The 13014-nt window shown below is 35.1% G+C and overlaps 1 protein-coding gene across 4 annotated transcripts in view; it reads left to right on the top strand.

Moving 5' to 3' along the window:
• The window catches only part of LOC138715216 (short-chain specific acyl-CoA dehydrogenase, mitochondrial-like), a 62610-nt gene that overhangs the window by 15748 nt on the left and 33848 nt on the right, over positions 1-13014 (top strand). For 2 of the 4 annotated variants that reach the window (XR_011336187.1, XR_011336188.1), the window contains exons 8-9: positions 107-202; positions 1246-12345. Coding sequence is in view for 2 of the 4 variants with exons in the window: in XM_069847889.1 (XP_069703990.1) it covers positions 107-202; positions 1246-1464 (315 nt within the window). In the remaining 2 variants the exon portion in view is untranslated. Of the gene's footprint in view, positions 1-106; positions 203-1245; positions 12346-13014 lie in introns of those variants that run through there. The other 2 variants (XM_069847889.1, XM_069847890.1) reach the window with 1 other exon arrangement.

The raw sequence follows: 13014 nt of genomic DNA, 5'->3' as shown, positions 1-13014 counted from the left end.
ACTCATTTTGGTGCAAGAATTGTTGTTTCTCAAATGACCGATTCATTTATTAACATTAAAGAGATGAACTCTCTTAAAAATTTTACGATTTATTTTGTACATGTAGCAAAGATTGGCTGACATGGCATTGAGATTAGAAGCTGCTCGTCTTCTGACTTGGAGAGCAGCAGTTATACGTGATACTGGTGTGAAAAGTACAAAGGTAAGTAAACAAAACATTTTGCTGGTTTCAAACTTGAATACTAAGTAGATGATAATTGAACGTAATAATATATTTCTGCACAAACTTTACCTAGTACGGTAGATATTGAAAAATCACACTATTCTTCTATTTAATATGACATATTGAACTTTATAAGTCTACCAAATAAGAAATGTAAATACTTCCATAAAAATTCGTATATCTTGTTTGATAGATAATCAAGTATTTGAAGCTATATTTCCCAGAGGAGAACGAACCAATTCAACAGGGAACAGGATGTAGTTAACAAGACATAAGATGGGACAGGATGTAGTTAACAAACCATAAGATGGGACAGGATGTAGTTAACAAGCCATAAGATGGGACAGGATGTAGTTAACAAACCATAAGATGGGACAGGATGTAGTTAACAAACCATAAGATGGGACAGGATGTAGTTAACAAGCCATAAGATATTATCTCTTCTATAAAATAAAATTTCAGTTAGGAAATATTTTATTATTATTATTATTATTATTATTATTATTATTATTATTATTATTATTTTATTGTACAGTACCGTAACTATCATGTTTATGAACTTGATCGATATACCTTACTTTGCTAAGGGTGGACCATTGTATTACTAGTTTTGAAGGAAAAAATGTGTAGGCCCTAGTTAAAATGTGTAAGATCATGTTATCTACAGGATAGAGACCCACTGTCTTTAGACCTATCTATATAGGATGTCAGGATTTATATGGGATGTAACTGGAGTGAAAATGTGAAAATAATAGCATAAAAAACGTTCATTGATCTTCTTAATTTATGTGTTTGAGGATTGTTTATACTGCATTTACATACGTATTTAATAACAAGAATAGTTGCCTTTTTTTACAACATTAACAGTTCACAATTTTAACGTAGCCCTGTTTCTTCAAGCTAATGTTTCGCCCTACCTCTGCCTCCCCCCCTTCCAGATTAAAAATTCTGCTGCCATCCCTTGGGTTTGTGGTCAAATATTATTTTGATGATTAATATTGTTTTTTTTTTTTTCTTGCCAGTATTCATCAATGGCTAAACTGGCATCATCAGAAGCAGCAACATTTGTGGCTCATAATTGTGTACAGATTCTTGGAGGTATGGGCTATGTGACTGACATGCCAGCTGAAAGGCATTACCGTGATGCCCGCATCACTGAGATTTATGCTGGTGCCACTGATGTTCAGAAATTGGTTATTGCTGACAACGTCGCTAAGGAATATGGTATTAGTATGAAATGAGAAATTTTATACATTGTTAAACAGAACTATCATCATTGACTGTGTAACAAATTCCGCACTTTTGTTGAGATGCCTGTCAACTTCATCACCTTCTTCAGTTCAAGGAGTAAGTTTGTTAACTTACTTACTTACAAATGGCTTTCAAGGAACCTGCAGGTTCATTACCACCCTCACATAAGCCCGCCATCAGTCCCTATCCTGTGCAAGATTAATCCAGTCTCTATCATCATATCCTACCTTCCTTAAATCTATTTTAATATTATCCTCCCATCTACGTCTCGCCTTCCCAAAGGTCTTTTTCCCTCTGGTCTCCCAACTAACACTCTATATGCATTTCTAGATTTACTCATACCGGTATGTGCTACATAACCTGCCCATCTCAAACGTCTGTATTTAATGTTCGTAATTATGTCAGGTACTTATTGTATGGATTCGTAACAAGCTGTTTTTTACGATGATGGGTTGTTAGCCCTTCGCCCAACCCCCAAGCTGGAGGACCACCTCTTATCGGCTGTCCACGACTGCTAATTCATTATATTCGCAGCTACCCTCCATATCTGGAGCCGTCTCCTCTATCCGCAACCTGAGGACGCGCCATGCCATGGTGATAGGGACCCACAATACATGGGTTTGTTAACTTCTTTCAGGACTAAAGGATCCTACTGGACTGTTTGACGCCACTTCCTATGAGAATGACATAGTACTCATCTTTGCCATAATTACCACTCCTAACCATTTCTTTATTTCGAATAGATATTGGCTCCTCCCAAAATCTCAGACAAATAGTACATACCTGAATTATATCTGTTTCTCCCTTGAACAAAGTGCCTTTTTATACATCTTGATTACACAACTTTTAACACCATATCACTTTGGAATATGTATTATATTTCTTTCTCGTGTTAAATTTTACCGTACCTGGTCAACATGTTTCTCAACCAGTTCTGAAGATGGCCAATAGCAGGCCGAAACATGTTAACCAGGTAAAGTAAAATTTAACACGAGAAAGACATATAATACATATTTCGAAAGTGCTTTTGTTTATGGCACACAGATTATCTTCTTCATTCTTTCCCTTTTATTTGAGAATACTTGATTATCATCAGTAACCGTATCTTCCATATTCTTACTCTAGAAAGATTGTACTGCAAATATCATGTTTAAAGAATTATACCGAAACAATATTCATTATTACACAATTTTGAACTGTGACTTTTCGTATTTAAACTTTTTATAACGTTTATTTCATGAAATAGAAATGATGAAATAGCTGCAATGTGTACAGTGATAAACAGACAGCCGATTTTCAGTCCCGATACTGAACATTAGGTGCATGTCAGTTGCAGGGAAATCATTAAACTCATTGCTATGCTCCCTCACCTACTCCAAGAAACATGACGTCTGTCGCTGTGCAGGGACCGAAAATTCGCTGTCTGAAAATAAATAGTGGAGTATTTTTAACAGAGAAGTTCGCTTATAAAATGCACAGATGATTTTTTGCTTAATACCGGTACTGTGATAGTTGTGCTATTGGTGTGTATATACTGAATGAGCCATATTTGCTTGTCTATATGCAGTGTGATTGTGCTTCCTAGAAGATCTAACAAAACTGCCAGTTGTAACTAAAGTTCCTGCCTTATATCTTTGTTCCTTTTATAATCCCAACGAGGATATTCCACCTAAGGTTTCCATATCACTAACACAAAAATTCAGAACATTTTGATGCGACAAGAGTACATATTATACTTACGTATTTTCATACCTCCCACTATATATTACCGGTACTAATAATTAATTAAATATTTGAGGATAGTGTATTGATAGCACTGTGACTAATTTTTGTACATTCGTTCTGTACTTTTACCAGGAAAGTACAACTTTTGATGTCAATATTCTGATGTAAGTAATTTTTCCTACATTTCACGAAGAATTGAAGACTCCTTGTGTAACCAATAAATCTATAATACAAGTTTCAGGAGAAAGGAAAATAATATCAGGAGCATATTTTGTTAGGCCTATCTTACATGCAGAACTAGTTGACTATTCAAGGATACGAGTTTATTTAACTATTGGATACAATCATTTATTGTTGTAAATGAATGCTTCAAAATTACTTTTTCCACCTAAGTCACATATTTAATTAATTTGATGTTACATCCTTTTTCTGGGGAGGTCTTCAATTATTATGGTACTGCAGGAGTATAAATACAGTGTATATTTATTATTTTAATTGTAATAAGCAGATGTTTCACTTTATTTTTATACATATTTGTGGTCTTATATTTTTTAAATAACTTTAGTCACTATCAATGTGAAAGATGTAAAAATTGTATTCAGCGTAGATATATTTTTGTAGTTTTTTTATTGTGCTACCTTCACTTAAAGACTAATCACTTGAACATGAGGATAAGTGTTTTTGTGGAATATTATATATGCAGATTTTTTTATTGTTTTAATTTACAAGTAATACGGATAATTTGTTTTACATTTTAGTTAATGCCAGTACTTTTAATATTCTGAGCATTTGTGTGTTTTGTGAGTAAATGTGAAATATACCAATACTGGTAATTGATTAAAATGGCTTCCATAAAGAATTCAGGGGCACAAAATGTAATGTTAGTCATACTACATAAACTGCAAACATATGTTACTAGATGTTTACGAAGAATTTTAAAAATTAGATGGCCAGATAGCCTATAATCACAAACTCAGAACTATGGAAGATAACAAATCAGAAATAAATCACAATAGAAATCAAAAGACGAAAGTGGAATTGGATAGGGCACACAATCAGGGAAGAAGATGGAGCAGTAGAAAGAATGGCTTTGGATTGGAACCCCCAGGGTAGTAGAACAAGAGGAAGGCCAAAAAATACATGGAAGAGAAGAGTTTTGGAGGAAATTTCTAGGGAGGGGAAAACATGGAGCGAAGTGAAGAAGTTTGCTACAAATAGGGTCTGATGGAGACACTTTGTGAATGCCCTATGCTCCTCATGAGGAGATTGATTGATTGATTGATTGATTGAATGATTGATTGATTGATTGATTGATTGATTGATTGAGTCATACTACAACATTCACTTGTACTCTCAATTGAAATTTTATTTCTCATATGGAGTAAATATGATGATAAAGTTAGTGAGATCCATTATTCCAAACTAAACTACCTCCATATCTCAAGTAATGGGTTAAGTTGATGTACCAATAATGAGTTATGTTACGAAGAATAAGTGACTATTTTATTTCCGATTCCAAATTTAGTATGTATGGATTGTAATATGAAAATAAACTCTAAAGTGTACGAAATGATACCAGTATCAGTATCAATTATTGTACAGTGTATTTACTATGTCATGAAGAGGACAAAGATTTATATGACCTAAAAGTGTATATTACCTGATAACTAATTTATAATTCGTTGTTGATAATAAATTTGTACTTTACATTTGAATACAATTTACTCATGATCTATTTATTAAAATTATGTATGAACCCATAACTGTAAAGGAATTGCAAAACATAACTTATTGACAAGTAATTTTTTTTTTTAATTAAACATATTCATGAAATAATATTCAGAAGACGAACTTAATCGTACCATCTGCAACTTAAAACAGTGGTTCCCAACCTTTCCCAATAGGCATTCCCCTTTATAACCCTGCAACTCCCTTGCCCTCCCCCAATTTATTACAAATCTGTTTTTCTCAGGAATACTTATATTTGAGAATAATGTAGAATAAATGAGAGAGTTTAAAAAATCATGGTAGTTGTTGGCCAACTGTCCGAAGACAGATTTGAACCTCACAAGTGATACCAATAAGGCATCACTCATGAAGCAAAGCCAGTTGCTTTCCCACTCTGTCTAGTTACACATTACACTAATTAGACTTCAGATGTATACAAACAGTTGTTCTTCCTATGACACATATCGTCGAGTGAATTGTACTGCCTGATAATAGATGTACATATTAGCCAAAACCTCAGTGAGAGCTAATTACAGTAGTATAATAACTAATTTCAACAAAAAAGGCAGTATTTGAAGGGATATCCATCTGAAACAAGAATATCTTAATGCAATTAAATTATTTCCACTCATTTTAATTCACCTGGAATATTAAAAACAACAGTTTGAATTAAAATGCACAGGAACAACTCTTTTTACCTTTAGCAGCAATTTTTTTAATCGTGTGAAGAAACTCATAAGAACATGAATATCAATGGAACAGTAGACATTTTTTTTCTTTAAGGAACTCCTTAATGTTCGGTATCCTTTTTTTATTATTTTTTTAACTTGGTTATTTAACGACGCTATATCAACTACGAGGCTATTTAGCATCGATGAGATTGGTAATAGTGAGATGATATTTGGCGAGATGAGGCCGAGGATTCGCCATAGATTGCCTGACATTTGCCTTACGGTTGGGGAAAACCTCGGAAAAAACCCAACCAGGTAATCAGCCCAAGCGGGACTCGAACCCGCGCCCAAGCGCAACTCCGGATTGGTAGGCAAGCGCCTTAGCTGACAGAGCTACGGCGGTGGCTGTGTTCGGTGTCAAGTGGTTAAGGCTTAGCTGAGGTCATTCTGCACGTCCATATGACTGTGGTGTTTCTTTTTCGTAATGGCCATTGTTGAAAATTTCCAACTATAAAAAAATGCTCTCACTCATAAGTTTTAATAAGTACCATTAATTTCTCTATTTATCAGGTCATATTTTTTCCCCCTTCCGAGTTGTCTGTGCCTTCTCCTGTAAATATCTCGCGTCCCTGCGGGGAGGGGTGTCGAGTCCCGCAGATTGGGAACCACTGATTTTTTTTATGAAGCAGGGACCCAAAAGCTTGCACCGCAGCCTGAGACTTCTGTTCTGTGAATGATATTTGTCGCCAAATGGTCACATTGTTGTACAGTATGTATGCAGCATGCTGCACTATAAACTTTACCCAGGCTATGGTAATGATGACAATGATATGTGAATAAATGATAGTGAAATGAGTCCGAGGTGAATGCCAAAAGTTACCCAGCAATTCCGCTTCAGTTGGTTGAGAGAAAACTTCGGAAAAACTCCAACCAGGATTTCAACTTGGGCTTGCTCGTTTCACACTAAGACATTCTAACCGTTGCTCCACAGCAGTGGAGAACCACTGACTTAAAACGAGTAGCAGGATCATTTATTTTGGCGATATCCTTCTTTGGAAAATGTCATGTCAGAAGTAAAATTTGTTTCAATACATTTCTTCAACATGTTAAATTACAAACACTCTGAAATGTCATATGTTGAAGAAAGAGGTTTATCTATGAAACTATCAGAAGAATTATATGATAAACCAGAAGTTATTAAATATAAAAAAGCAGCCAGACGAAGATGGGCAGGTCATGTAGCTCGTATGTGTGAAAGAGAATCCACACAAAAGGTACAGTATTATTCGGTAATCCTAGAGGACACCGAGAGCGCAGACATTCCAAATTAAGATAGAAGGCCTCGGAAGTGTGAGGATTCTGGGATATAAAATTTGATAAGACTGGTAAAAGAGAGAAAAAGATGGCGACAATTGAGGAAGCCAAAGTCAACATCGGATGATGATGATGATGATGATGATGATGATGATGATGAAAATATCAAAATGTATAAAATTATGGAGATTCTCTTTAGTGCAAAAGCACACCCAACTCAAAATTTATAAAAGTCTGGCAAGCTATATGGAAGTGAAGCCTGGACTGTGTAAAGAAATCGGATAATCACTCAACAATAGCAGAGATGTGATATAAAGAAACAGCTGGGTATTTACTTTTGGATCACAAAAGGAACTCGGACATCTTGAAACAATTACATACCGGTATGCAGCCAAATTTTGGAAATTATTCAGGACTAATTTACAGATTGAAAACATGTAACGAGGATTGATATTGGCAGGATACCCAAATAACTCCTACACCACCAGCCTAAAGGAAAGAGAAGTTTGGGATAACCGAATAAATTACTAATTCATAGGCCACGAGGCTTAAAACAGAAAGAATTAGGATGATTGAATATAATACCTACATTCATTAACTTTTATGGTTCTAAATTTCTCTTTCAAGTGTCAGAACTATTTTATCATTTTCTTACAAGGATCAGTGTTTGTGTATTTTAAAAATAAAGGCATGCTTTTGCTCGCCCACTCCAAAATTTTGAGGTAGGCCTAGTACAGTGGGTCGTCAATAGCCGAGGCGAGTATGGACATGGACTTGTCCCATTTTTAACCCATAGTTAGGCATACTAGACGTCCATGTCTTTATTTTTAATGTATTGGCCTCTGTTCAGCAGGTGTTCTTTAAAAAATAGAAATTGTCCAGCATTTTTAAAGACTGAAAAAGTACAAAATTCGATCTTCAAACTTTCTTTTCACAATATGGTACCGGTACATAACTTATAAGATGTAACTTTAAATAAAGAATATGGATACAAGTTTAAACCAACAGTGCAAAGTAGTAGCTAAGGAAAAATTGTTGACCATTTTTAAGTACTATAACATCCTCTAGAATGTTTTTGGTGTTTCTTTGAACCAGTGGCGGCTGGTGGTTTGAAAATATGGTGGTGCACAATGGATATGGAAGAGGAGTTAAACATACTTCACTTTAAAGTTTAAAACCGTGTATACCTGAGGGCGTATACATATAAAGCTAATTTATATGCAATTAATAAGTAAAATGGCTCAATACAAGCATACCTATTTATACAGAAAGTCCAAAAGTGGAAGGGGTCGTGGGCGGAACTCTCTATATTGCGATTTACCCCTCTGAAAAACATTTGAGCACAACATCGTCATCAGAATGCTACCAAGTACCAAGTGCAACGTTTTCGTTCATAAAATTCAAATGCAGCTTTCGTAGGCTGTCGGGAGATAGCAGCACTTATTGTCAGAACGACAACTCTTAGAACTTTAAAGCAAAATACAAGCTCCTTTATGTATTGTGCCGTTTGTGTGCATGTAGATTGAGAAAGTAATATGCGACTGTTCGTTGCACAAGCGGAATGAATACATTTTTCATGCTTATTACTACGGACAAATGTCTAGTTGAAACAGATACTTTCCCAGTGAATTTAGTTTCTTCTGCACTGACGTTGGTGTCCATGTCAGGGAGTGCGACAAACCGTTCTCAATGAGGAAAGCAGTAGACCACGCCTCTAACCCTCTGTCCCCACATTAGCCGAACATCTCAATAAACTACCTTCCCTAGGTTTTCAACATCTTTGCAAACCAAAAGGCTCGGAGGCTCCTGCAGACGTACAAAACAAGACGCCAGCTGTAGATAGTCATGAATGAAAATTGTAAAATAAAATTATATTTTTAATAGTAACAAATTTAATAGTAGGAACATTACTGGGGGGTGTACAAACCTGCAACCCCCTTGAAAAGCCGCCACTGCTTTGAACTAACAATAAACTCACATTGTGCAGCCTCCTTGATGATGAGGTCAGCATGATGTAGGGCCATCGCAGAGGCATCACAGGGCAAGTACAAGACAAGGGACAAACATGATAAATCTCTGGTCACGCCAGGATTTAAACCATGGACTGCTTTGTTGGTAAGTGTACTATACTTAATGATTATATTAATGTAAAAGAACCGAGTTGAAAGTGTTCTCAAACAAGTTTAGTTGCATTTCTGTATATTTGTTTGGAATCAGATGGTGGGAGGGGAAAAGGATGGACATGGGTTAACTTTGGATGGGCTCTAGTCTATTAAATCCTTCTACTGGCATCGTCTCTGGTAGGCTACAATACTTACTTATGGCTTTTAAACGCCGAATAAGAATAGAAATTATGTAAAAATGTACTGAGACTCAATTAAAATAAAAAAATAATAGCCATAATAATACATTTATTATGTGCAGTATTTCATTCATTCATTCATTCAGCCAGAGTGTTCTGTCCAAAGGCAGGTATTTCACTGCAAACCGAGCATTCTCCATCTTTCCAATTTTCTGCATTTCCCTTAATCAGCGCAATTTTAATTTAATTTGCATATTTTAACTTACATTTTAATTTCTTATCTATGGTATTTTTAGTTGGTTATTTAACGACGCTGTATCATCTAATCGGTTATTAAGCGTCGATGGGACTGGTCATAGCAAGATGATATTTGGCGATATGAGACAGAGAATTCGCCATAGCCTACTTGACATTCGCCTTACAGTTGGGAAAAGCCTCCGAAAAAACACCACAAAGGTAATCAGAACAAGCGGGAATCAAACCTACGCTTGAACACATTTTCAGATCGAGAGGTAAGTACCTTAGCCGACTGAGCTACGTCAGTGACTAACAATTGTATTTAAAAATTATTTAACAAAACATACGTATACTCTGAGATTCTGGTTGATTTTTTTTATTTTATTTGGTTATTTTACGACTCTGTATCAACATCTAGGTTATTTAGCGTCTGAATGAAATGAAGGTGATAATGCCGGTGAAATGAGTCCGGCATCCAGCACCGAAGATTCTGGTTGATATGTACATCTATTATCAGGCAGTACATCTCACTTAACGGTATGTGTCAGAGGAAGAACAATTATTTGTACATATCTGAAATGTGGTAAGTTTAATAATATGTTAACCTACTAGTGAGCGGTGTATGACATGGTATGGTTTGATATCATATGGTATGGTAAGGTTTGTTATAAACTAAGTGAATGTGTACTTTTAAAAGTGAACAAATGAAACAAATACAGCATAAACGACCATGTAGGCTATGGGTAAAATGTTGTAAGTTCAAGGTAACGATTTTCCATTTGTAAAATTAGCTTCTTGTTCATGGATGGGCAACTCATGCTCACAAAGTGTTGAAAAAAACCTTGAAAGATAGAAAGACAGACGGAGCCAGCCACAGCAGTTATAAATTGTTTGTAGTTTCTCTGCAGAAGCAGTTCATTGCCACGTTGTGCTCTAGCGGCTCATGCAGGTGGTCGTGATATCTACTCATGATTTGAATTTCAGAATGACGCTGGTACAACAATTATAGTAATTTTAGACTGACTGTACCTAAACACACCTAACAAAATCGTATTATTTCGAAACTTTGTAAATTAATTTAGTACTAGAAATACAAACTGAATACAACCTTTTCAAGATACAAGAAATATACCTGCAACACTTATTTATTATTACACTAAATTTTTAGTAGGTTATTTTACGACGCTTTATCAACATCTTAGGTTTTTTAATGTCTGAATTAGATGAAGGTGATAATGTCAGCGAAATGAGTCCGGGGTCCAGCACGGAAAGTTACCCAGCATTTGCTCATATTGGGTTGAGGGAAAACCCCAGAAAAAACCTCAACCAGGTAACTTGCCACGACCAGGAATCGAACCCAGGCCACCTGGTTTCGCGACCAGACGCGCTAGCCGTTACTCCACAGATATGGGCTTATTACTCTATTTGTTAATATTTCTTATTATGAATCTCATTTTAAACATAGAACGCGAGAATTTACAAGTATTTATTCATTAAGGAGCATTCCTCTGTTCTCAGAAAGGCAATATTCTATATTCGCAAACAATCACAAATTCAAGGAAGTAGTTTTTACATGTCACGGCAAATGAAATAAACTTACTTCTGAACAATTTCTGTATATTGAGAGTTTTTACACTTCTTTCTTGGATTAAACTCTGCCTCAAACACATAATGTGGAAGCAAAGAGTATATGTGGAAATTCTCATTTAGGTAGCATTACGAACAGTTCGATTTCTGATTTCGCTGGAATCTGAGTGGTGTGCTGTTCTATAGATTTATCAATTCAAGCTATAAACTTTCAGCATTTTCTATCGGCTGTAAGCCAAAAGAATTTCAGAAAAATATCCATTCCTTGTCAATTCTCACTTACCAGTTAATTCTGCTGTAGGTCTTGAAGTAGGGCCTTATATTTGATAAGAAGAGTTTCTTATCACTCTTAAAGATAGTTTGTAGCCAAAGAAAGTTAAGTTGTCTATGTGTTACATGATACTGCCACATTTCAAATTTATCCATGAATGCTTTTAACTACTCGATCATTATGTCGTGCAATTCTGTAACTCGCACACACAACGTGCTAACGATATTTGATATCAATCTCACATTGTTGATATCCCATTTTTACCTTTAGCTATTCTAAAGCAGATCTAGACAGTATTTTTTTATTAAAACCTTCACTATGCTTATTTGTAACATTTAAATGTCATGCGAAGAAAAGTGTAATAGAACCTAATACAGCTTTACTTCCGTTCTTAATAAAAAAAATCTTTCTCTTTTGACTCATCACTAAAGGGAAATGATCTGAGGATTATTTTGTTTTTCACTTAAAACGAGCCGCCACTTGCTGCACACACGAGCAAACTTGTGCCTTGCATACAGACACTACAGCTAGTACAGAGTTCGTTCCACCTGACTGAGGTTGTGTTGACACTTTGAGAGCACGAGTTGCCCACCCATGATCTTGTTATTTCTACTGCAGCAAGTGATGAGACTAAATTAATTAATTAATTGTCTAAACATAATAATTAATACATGTTCTAATAACAATTTCCTTTTTGTGTTATATTTCAAGAAAAGTGATTGTGTCCTCTTAATTGATAATAGAAACTCTTCGTGACAGCAGGTCTGTGAAGGCAACATGCCTTACATCCAATTGCTACACTATCTATGAAGAAGTCCATGGAATAGCGGATACCGGAAGTCTTCGGCGTATTGATATTATAACATTTAAACCTGTAGAGACAAAAGGTTATATTCTGGATCCGATCATCAGATTCGAGACGCATCAGAATCAACCCCAAGAGGTTAATCTAGAGAAAAAGGCAATTTATGAACCAACTATCTCTTATTACAAAACATCATATACACTCAGCGATGTAGAAGTCATCTGATTAATGGTGGGTGCTAGAGGGATCATAACAAAACAATTTGTGTCATTCCGTCATAAAGTTGGAGTCCCAACAACAACAAATAAGGAAATTTCTGTGATAGCTTTGAAGGGTTCTCTGCAGATTTTAGGGAGACATGTGTACTTTCAAATTATAGTTGAATTTTCTCATTCTATTTTGTATCTGTTATTTTATTTTACTGCAAATTTTAATTATTGTAAAACATTATCTACCATAAATTTCAGTTTATTGTAAACAAACATCTTGTAAGACTTTTTTTAATGTCACATCTTCAATGTTACTGTTTAACATTCTTTGTCTTTGGCAACCTCACCAAGTTGAGGAAGATTAAGAATTATTATTATTATTATTATTATTATTATTATTATTATTATTAGTTTACCACTAAACTAATTAAATTAATTAATTGTTTAAACATAGTGAATAAATTGTAGGTGCAATAAACTTTTTCAATTTGCTTATATTGTAAAAATATGTATAAATGTATTAAGCTATAAAATGTACTAATTATTAACAACAAATTTTCTTGGGGTCAAACAGAGCTCAGATAAACAGCACGAAATTCTAGAGCCGCCAAGCTGCGAGGGTTAAAGGACAAATCCAAAATTCGGTCAATCATTTATCATCATAATACACTGCTCTCTTAAATTGATTGAG

This window comes from Periplaneta americana, chromosome 15 (genome assembly GCF_040183065.1).
Source record: "Periplaneta americana isolate PAMFEO1 chromosome 15, P.americana_PAMFEO1_priV1, whole genome shotgun sequence".
Taxonomy (NCBI): Eukaryota; Metazoa; Arthropoda; class Insecta; order Blattodea; family Blattidae; genus Periplaneta; species Periplaneta americana.
Note: the sequence above shows the minus strand (reverse complement) of the source record. Positions and strands in the feature narration are given on the sequence as shown.